A 9989-nucleotide genomic window follows, 5' to 3' on the forward strand; every position below is an offset into this window, starting at 1 on the left:
ATTGTGCAGATTTATATTTGAGATAACTGAAGCTAATTATGGTAAACAAGTCCTAAATTATGAAAATATTACCTATTAAATGATGATACTAATTGCCATATTGTATAATTCAACATTTCCTCAAGTCTCTAGTGGAATAAGAGTATAAAATAACTTAGGTTTTTCTAGAGTGTTTTCGGAGTTGGAGAGGATCAAGATTAACTTCTGTTGCCCTAGATCAGGCGTCCCCAAACTGCGGCCCCCTGAGGCCATTTATCCGGCCCCCCTGCCGCACTTCCGGAAGGGGCACCTCCTTGATTGGTGGTCAGTGAGAGGAGCACAGTATGTGGCAGCCCTCCAGCGGTCTGAGGGACAGTGAACTGGCCCCCTGTGTTAAAAGTTTGAGGACGCCTGCTCTAGATAATAGAACTTTTAAAAAACATTGGTTATAATGTTTTTAAAAAATGAGGCATTGGTATTACATACAAATTTCACTCAAGCCATGTGGATTTCCCTGAGTAAAAATTGTATTGTGGCTGAAGTTTAATCCTTGCTAATTGAGGTAGTGCATGGATTATATCCTCATGCCTGAGATGGTAGAGCAGAGCACCCATTTTCAGAAATTATCTGAATTCCTGGATTTATGAATGTTAATCTGGGTTTGTTTGTTTGTTTTTTGAGATGGGGTCTTGCTCTGTTGCACAGGCTGGTGTGCAATGGTGCGATCTCAGCTCACTGCAACCTCTGTCTCTAGGGTTCAAGTGATTCTCTTGCCTCAGCCTCCTGAGTAGCTGGGACTACAGGCGTGCACCACCATGCCCAGCTAATTTTTATATTTTTAGTAGAGATGGTGCTTCACAATGCTGGCCAGGCTGGTCTTGAAATCCTGACCTCAGGTGATCCACCCACCTCGGCCTCCCAAAGTGCTTGGATTACAAGCGTGAGCCACCGAGTACAGCCTAGGTCTGCTTTTTATTGGTTCACTGCAATCTGAAAAACCAGAGACAGTGCAGTGAATTTTTTTTAATAAATATGAATTTATTTAACTTATATATTCCTGCATCATGTACTTCCTACTTGATGTTAAAAATCCTTGTTTGTAAAAATGTGGTAATTTTAAAATGTCCTTGGCCAAATAAAGTTTGTTGATTCTATTTTGGGCATCCATTTTTGGGGGAAATTTTACCAAATAGTGAAATCTCAAAGTCTGAAAATCACTAGTAAAATTGATATTGAATCCAATTTGCTTGATACGTTAAAATATAATACATAATAATGTCAACCAAGTTCTTTTCAGATCATTAAAAGTAAAATCACAAGTTTTTGGTTTCTTCTAAACTGATAAAAAGTTTAAATATACATGAGGTAGGAAAAATAGGTATGAATAAAAGAGAGGATATATTTTCTTGACCTACTACATTCTCTGTATCAGTGTTATCTCCAGCATCCTTTTTGAGAAACTATTTGGAGATAAAGAAAAAGTACATTCTTACTAATCTGCAAGTGAAAATCACTAATGTTTCCTTGGTTTTATGATAACTGATACTTATAAGTCATTCCCATTTTTGTTTCTTAGTAATTTTAAAGTTAATTTTTGGAATTAAGCTAAGTGTAAAGGAGTATTAAGGTGAAATTGTAAAATATTTTTGTCATCTCCTACTCTGTTCATTAATACTACTTTTACGTGTCTGTAAATGTCAACAAAAAAGCATGAGAGAAAAATCAAGACAAAAACCGCCCACAAGCTTGATGCCACTTTTTTTCAAAGACCTTTTAAAATATACATAGGGAAAAATATGTTAAGTATTTATTAGGGGGCAGTTATTGTTGGATAATCTCATTAAACCTCGGTTGTTTACATTGTATTCTGTTTCTTCTTCAGTGAGAAAAAGAAAGAAAAGGAGCGTGAAGAATTGTGGAAAAAATTGGAGGATCTGGAGTTAAAGAGAGGTCTTAGACGTGATGGAATAATTCCAACTTAACAAAAATAATGACAACAATATTACTAACCTGTGGAGTCACACATTTATGTAGTAGAAGATGGAGCAACAGTTTTCTGTATTGTGCAACTTTACAGTAGATTTCACATTTGTTTCATTATTACAACAGCACTGTATATACCTGTCTCTAAGTAAAGGAAAAAAAAATAAGGACTTCAATCCAAAGTTTGGACAGTAGATGGACTTCTCAGAACTTTGCAAATATAATCATTGTTCTAACCCTCTCTAAAAAACAAATCGGTCTTCAAAGATCTGTTGATGAAATTGCTATGTTAAAATTCCATTATCGGGAGTTCCTTATTTATCACTAGCAGAGAGTATGATACAATTTTCAAATGTGAACAATCTTAAATTTAGCTTGTCTTTCTGCTAAGCTGTTAAATGTATTTATAGTAAAGGAAAAAAAGACTGTCATTTCCTTATAAGTTTGTATAACATCCTCCTCTGGATCACTTGACTGTAATTTGACATCTTTTTCTTTTGCACATCTTCCTGAGTTGAATGTCCACATGGAATGGGGCCATGAATTATAAAGGTCCCTGATAAAAGTTCTGTTTACTGGGGTGAACATCTTTCCAGTAACCAGGTAGTCCTGGTACTCCTGTAGTTTTAAAATTAGGAGTTAAAAGAGAAGAGGTGATAAACATAGTAGGAAAGGGAATTTTGGATTCACGCATCAGTTTATGGTGAATCCAAGTCAATGTCTTGAATCCTTTGAAAACAGGCACTGGGACATCACAGGCTTCAGTACCTGACCAGTATTAGTTGCATATATCATTGAACACACATACCAGAGATGTTTCAGAAATGTGAGAAAAACATCCTTTTGGACCATTTGAAATAAAGACAAACACTGAACAATAAATACAACCATGAAATTGATCGCCAGGATTGCAAAGCTAATTGGGAAAAGAGTTGAGCAAACAGCTTGGACTGTTTGGAGTTGTTGCCTTACTTTTTAATATGTATTTATAAAGTATTCCAGCAAAAGAGGATGTAGCCTCTGGGAAAAAACAAACATGTTAACAGTGTTTTTTGTAGATTCTCGTTCTATATCTCATCACAGTGCCAGCCCTGTTTTTAGCCGGAAAGGATTCAGGATAAACATTATTATGCATTCTGAATTGGATGCATATTCCTAACTACTGTATTTGTTATCAAAAGTGGTTCTACAAATGCTACTGAAAAATATCTGGAAATTCCTAATGTCCTGAGTATTAATAATAAAGTTTAAAAATGCTTTTATATCAAAGGTGCATCGTGACCAAATTGTTTAAGAAAAAAAAAAAAAAAACAAAATCTAGGGCTGTATTATATATATATATATGTATGTATATATATATATGGTAACTTTGTAAAAAACAAAAACAAAACTGGCATTGTTAATTCCTAAAAAGAAACAGCAGTTAAAAAAAAAAAAGTCTTATGCAACACCAGACACAACATGGTTTAATGGAATATATATATACATTATTGGCTCTCTGCTTTGTATTTAAAAGAAGAATTTACATCTTGGGTAGGTAAACTGCTGATAAAACTTGTGTTTAGTATGTACTTACCTAATGCAGTAGTATTATTATATACTGAAAGATATGTGTTTGGGGGTTTATTTCCAGGATGCTTTGGGTTGTTTTTGACATGGCAGCAGTGAGTTGGTAATCCTAAACCATCACTTCCAGCAGTATTCATGATAAAGAGCTGATTCTTTGTTCATATGTTGAATTGTGGTAGTAACAAACATGAACATATGAACTATTGTTGCTCTTAATAGAAATACAATACAAATTTCAGCTTGTATATTTTCTTCTTTACATTTAAATATAAAGTAGAATGTGCAGTTTTATTATTTTCAAGAAAAAGGAAAAAAAGCTGCTGACCACCTCTCTCTCCCAAAAAGTTTTTCAGGATTATCAGGTCACAGTGTGTACGTAAGAGTCAGCTAATTATGGATATTGTCATCTTGGTAACTTTGTAAAAAAACAAAACCAAAACTGGCATTGTTAATTCCTAAAAAGAAACAACAGTTAAAAAAAAAAAAAAAAAAAACTCGTATGCAACACCAGACACACATGGTTTAATGGAATTAATAGTTTTTGTTTGTTTGTTTGTTTGTTTGTTTTTTTAAAGAACATTGATAAGGATTCACTGTAAAGTTGGCAGAGATTGCCAAAGACAAAACAACTGACTTTAAAATGCTGGAACAAGGTGATACAAAATAAATTTGTAACAAATCTTCTCCTTTTTAGCCCTTGTGATTTTAGCCTTTTAGTTTTAACTCTGCATTATATTTATTTTTGATAGTATAAACTTTTGTTTGCCATTAATTCATCTTTTTAGGTAGAAGACATTAAAATCACAGGTTTATGAAGACTCTCTGCCCATTGGAATGAAATGCAGTCATTTGAAATGAGAAAGGCCAGGACCCTTTTTGCACCTTACCCTGTCTTCAAGAGTAAAGGTGAAAACTTACAGCTCTCCTCCTTGATGTCAATTTTGTATGTTGATCATTCCAAACTGAGAAGAATAAAGCCAAATTTTAGACATATATAAAGAATAAAATAAAGCTATATGTCTAAAATTCATGGGGCAACTTCTGAGAAGAAACACTGTCTTTTTCTTTTTTAATGGAAAGTGACAATGTGACATTTGTCATGTTGTGTGCGGTGACGCAGAGTAACTGAGGTAATCTGACTGTTGCACTATGTGACATATTTCAGGATGTACTTGCTGCATTTGCAGCAGCCCTCTCTCTCTGTCCCTTCCCACAGTTCTGCTGTTGCTGCAACTTGAGTTAATTGTGACAAATGCATCTTTGTGTTATATTTTGTTTGCTTCATAATTTCCAGAACTATATATAAATATATTTTTAAAATAGCAAATATTGTAGTTAGTGAGTGATACTCACTCCAACCTTATCCTTACCATATTGGTTTCAGGGATAGGATTAAGAGTGTCTTTGGAAGAAAAAAAATACACACAGCCCTGTGGTTTAGAATGATGCTGAGGCCTTAGGCTGTGGGCCTAGAACAATGATGTGAGTGAATTCACCCATCTCATACTTTGAATCAAGCATGCATTCCTTTTTCTCATTGTGCAAGTACCCCCAGTTGTTTTCCTTCAGTGTTGTTTTTTCCTTTTAAATTTTATTACATTTTGCTCTCCCTAACATCTGACTGTTTTTTATAAAATAAAAGAAAAAATAAAAAAATAAGAGATAAATAATACCCTCGATGCCGCTGGATACTCACAAGCAGGGTTATGCTCCTTCATCTTGGGCTCGTTTGCCTAAATGAAAGGGTTTAATTTATTTTGTACCTCCTATGCGTGGGATAGTCCAGGGTGCAGAGCCAGGACTTGCTTGTAATTGCACCTGCTATACTTAAATGTATAGCCCTAGGCTCAATCACACTATGGAAAGAAACAAAAAAAGTATATTTAGAGCTTTAAAAGCTTTTTTATTTTTTTGTGGGGATGAGGGTGGGATGGGAAAGGGATGTATGGATGTTACTGGCATTTTTAAGTGTTTAGAGTTTTTTGGGGTTTTGGGTTTTTTGTTTTGTTTTGTTTTTCCTTGTTTTCTTTTTTCCTTTTAATTGGATGCACTGACCTGGCCCAGGAAATGAAGAGATTCTCTTTTGATGCTATTACCAATGTTATCATAAAGTGACAGTCACCTGTAACAAAAAGGTGGCACCAAACGTGATCACTGATGTTTTATTTGCACATCAATATTTTTATTTTTGTATTTCGGCTCAGCTGCTTCTCTGAGTGGAGTTAAGGAATGAGCCGCAAAGGAGTTTTGTAGTAGGTATATTGGCATTGCATTTTATATTCCTCTATATTTAATTTTGAAAATCTAAAAGAAGGATTGTGCATCTTGAGAGAAAGTTGAGCAAATTGTGATCTAGCGGAATGTTAATTTGTGCTGCTTCTTGTGCACGACAGCAGCAGTAGTATCTCTCTTGGAAATAAACATCCCATATTATGATGTCTATGAATATAGGTTTCCTTTTCTTCCTTCCCTCCCTCCTTTCTTTCCCCACCCTTCTCTTTCTTTTCTCTCTCTCAGCCTCTTTTCCTCCCTCCCCCTTCCCTTCCTTCCTCTTTCTTTACTTTTTTCGAAATCACTTATTGTAAATAAGTTGTAATCCAAACCTCATGTATCAATGGGGAACTTTCAAATATAAATATTACCAATGCATTTTCTGGTTGTTGTCTGATTTTTGATTGAAGTATAATGAGAATGACATGTCTGTTGCTTTTGGTTTGAGGACTTCGCTTCAGCTTCATAAATCTTTTGGTATTTTAGTATTTCATTGTTTTAGCAGGAGAGGGCAGCAAAAGTTCATTTTCCCTGTTAGTAATGCTGTGGTTCACGATCGGTTTTAAATTTAGCTGTGTGTGTGTGTTTTTTTAAACAGCAACTCTTTGTGAGTAGAGGTAAAAATGAAACATTTTTGATATGAAAAGTTGCATATGAAAATTACAGACTGGATCAAACAGACAGTAAAGACTTCTGATCCACATCAAACTTAAAATGCCACAAAACAATCTTCCACCTCTAGTTAAAACATGCTACTTCCTTTTCAAACACAACAAAATGCAAGCTGAGTCTTAAACACTTGGAATTTAAAATGTTTTTCTTTGGAAATGATTTGGTTTCTTCAAAGTGGTAACAGAAACAAAAATGAAGGTGCTCCCCAAAAAGAAATGTAACCTTCCCCTTTCACAGATGTGTGAGAGGTTCTGTACTGTGGGTGCATCATAATAAAGAAGCAGTGAAGAGTTTTCAGGTGCCTGGCTGTTTTTGTTTGTTTGTTTCTGAACTCCGTGGCCTTTTGAACCAAACAAATACTAGATTTGATTGACTTATCTTTGAGGCAGTGGGGTGGGTATGTTCAGGCTTTCATTTTGAGAAGTCAGTTTATGATTATGTAATACTACTGGGGAATGGTCCAGTATCTATTGCTGTATAAATACTACTACAAAAGTAGCGGCTTAGAAGAACAAGGATTTATTCTCATCACAAATCTATAGTTTGGGAAGGGCTTAGCAATAACATCCTGTTTCTGTTTCTCGAGTATTAACTGGAGTGTCACAGGTGGGGCAGGAAACTTCACTTCCAACATGGCTCACTTACATGGTTGACAAGTTAGTGCTGACAGTTGGCTTGGAGTTCAGCCAGGGGTCTCAGTTCTTCCTCACAGTACTTTCTTCTTGGGCTTCCTTACAGCATGGCAGGTGGGTTCTAGGAGGCAGGAAGTAGAAACTGCTTGTTCTTTGAGGCCTGGGCCCAGAAACTGTCATGGCATCCCTCCATCATATTGTATTGGTCAGGCGGTCACAGAGCCTGCTTAGATTCAAGTGGAGGGGACGTAGTCCTTACTGCAAATCAATAAGTTGTTTTCAGTAATTTGCAGTTATCTTTATGCCACCCTGGGATAGTTTTTTTTTGGGGGGGTGGGTAAAGTATTTGATTTAGGGGTGATCTACTCCCTTGGCTAATTCAATTACATCAAATTTGGAACCATGTGGAATTACTCAATGTTTCATATTAAAATTAATCTGAGTTTGGAAGGGAAAAGCCCTTGTAAATGTCTGACATTTTGTATTTCGAAGAATAACCACTTGTAGCATCTGAAGATCAACCTTCTGGTAAGTTAGAAGAAATTTTTAACAAAAAATTTTAGAGTTCAAGAGACTTAAGAGATAATTTTAAGAAAATATTTAATTCTTTGCATATTGTTTCTTCCTGTCTATAAATAAATATTTGTAAGAATGGAGGCAAGGTAAATGTACTGTAAATATATGGATTTTTGTATAAGTAATATGTCTATTAAGTAATGTTTCTATTAGATTAAGTTTACATTAGACTTTATTTTTTTTTAAACTGAAACTAAGTATGTGATAGCTAAAGGGGAATTAGTTTGACTTTTTATTTTTTTATTTTTTTTAAGATGGGGTTTCACCATGATGGCCAGGCTGGTTTTGAACTCCTGACCTCAGGTGATCCACCCACCTCAGCCTCCCCAAAGTGCTAGGATTACAGGCATGAGCCACTGCACCCCGCCCAGTTTGACTTTTTAAAAATGACTTTTTCTTTGAAGAAAGTATTGCTTTTTTATTATTGGGCACATAACTTTTTTGTGGATGACTGGGAACATGAGTAGATAAACATTTATTGCCTATCGGCCAAGTGAGAGAACCTCTGGATAGGTTCTTAATTTTATTATTACAAAAAAAAAATTGATAAGATTATTAGCCTTATTAAACACATGAGGAAATTGAGACAGATTAAATAATGGGTCTAAATGTACATGAATGATTCATCTGTAGTGCACGTTCATCATATACATGTTCATTATACACATAATACACATTCTCAGAAAGGCAGAATTATTTGCTTTTATGATTGTTTTTTTGTAACCTAAGAAAACTTTCCTCCCCCATTTTCCTATTCCAGGCCAAAAAATATTCTCTTTTGTTTTCTGTAAGAGCTTTCTAATTTTAGCTTTTATGTTGAGGTCTGTGGTTTATCTTGGATTATTTTCTTATGTTATAAAATAGGAATCTAGATCCAGTTTTTCCATGTGAATATCCAGTTTTTGTGGGAGCAATTGTTGAAGAGTCTCCCCAAAGAAATGCTTTCTTGTCAAAAAGCTACCTTAAAAATGTATGTCTAAGTCTGGGTTCTCTCTTGTGTTCTAATGGTTGATTTTTTTATTCTTATGCCAGAACCACACTGTCATGATTGCTATAGCTTTATAATTACCTTGAATCAAGTTGCCTTTCAGTTTTGTATTTTTCAAAATTGCTCTCAGTATTCTAAGTCCTTTGCATTTCTCAATAAAATTTAGAAGCAGCATGTCTACCAAAGGGAAAGAAAAAGCCTGATTTGGGTTACATGAGGGCTCTGCTCTCATGAATGGATTGATGGATGCCGTTATTGGGAGACTGGGGGTTGGGTTTGTTGTTACAGGGAGTTGTATTTAATAAAAGGATGAGTTTGGTTCTCTCTGTCTCTCTCTCTTTCTCCCTGTCTTTCCCTCCTCCATCCCTCTCCTTTCCTCCCCAATATACCTCCCCCTTTTACCTTCCATCTTGGGATGACAAGCAGGAAGGTCCTTGCCAGATGCCACCACCTTGATATTGGACTTCCCAGCCTCCAGAACTGTGAGAAATAAATTTCTTTTCTTTATAAGTTATGCAGTTTCTGGTATTCGGTTATAACAGCACAAAATGGACTAAGACATGATCCATAAACACGGCATTGCTCTTCATTTATTTAATCGTAATTAAATGTGCTGTTAGCTGTAGGTCTTTCCTAGATCCCTTTTATAAGATTGAGGAGGATGCTTTTTCTTTCTAGTTGCTGAGAGTTTTTATTATGAAGAACGTTATTTGTTAACTACTTTTTCTATATATATTAAAATGATGGTATGATTTTTAAATTGTATTTAGTTAAATTAATTTCTGGGATAAACATCTGTGTGTAGGCTGTAAGGTAAGAATCTAGATCTTTTCAGAGGATGTCTGGAAATGAAAAAAAAAAAAATCTAGATCTCTGTCTCTCTCTATCACTCAGCTTCTTAAATATCTAAATTTATAATCTTTCATGGTGCTTGTGGTTAAGTTTCTAGTCAAATACTTGAAAGAATTATTTTTTCCAGTATTTTCTCTGCCCTGTTCTTTCTTTTATCATCTTCTGTGACAATAATTATGTATTAATTTTTTGGTATTGTACTATAGGTCACAGAGGTACTGTTGGTTTTTGATTTTTTTGTATTGCGATGAAATTCACATAATAAAAATAGCCGTTTTAAAGTGTATGATTTATTGGCATTTGATGTATTTGCAATATTGTGCAACCATCATTTCTGTCTAGTTGGAAATATTTTCCTCCCCCAAAAGGAAACACAGTACCCATGAAGCAGTCACTTCCTGTTCCTTCCTCAGCCCTTGGCAACCACTAATCTGCTTTCTGCCTTTATGGATTTACCTATTCTGGAT

The 9989-nt window shown here is 35.0% G+C and overlaps 1 protein-coding gene across 3 annotated transcripts in view; it reads left to right on the forward strand.

Annotated features, from left to right (window-relative positions):
• The window catches only part of PPP2R5E (protein phosphatase 2 regulatory subunit B'epsilon), a 169476-nt gene extending 162709 nt beyond the window's left edge, over nucleotides 1-6767 (forward strand). For all 3 annotated transcript variants that reach the window (XM_003924420.4, XM_010335143.3, XM_010335142.3), the window contains exon 14: nucleotides 1862-6767. In XM_003924420.4, the coding sequence (XP_003924469.1) occupies nucleotides 1862-1961 (100 nt within the window). In that variant the 3' untranslated portion in view covers nucleotides 1962-6767. The remainder of the gene's footprint in view (nucleotides 1-1861) is intronic.
• The last annotated feature ends 3222 nt before the right edge of the window (nucleotides 6768-9989 follow it).

The sequence above is a fragment of the Saimiri boliviensis genome, chromosome 2 (assembly GCF_048565385.1).
Source record: "Saimiri boliviensis isolate mSaiBol1 chromosome 2, mSaiBol1.pri, whole genome shotgun sequence".
In the NCBI taxonomy this organism is placed as follows: Eukaryota; Metazoa; Chordata; class Mammalia; order Primates; family Cebidae; genus Saimiri; species Saimiri boliviensis.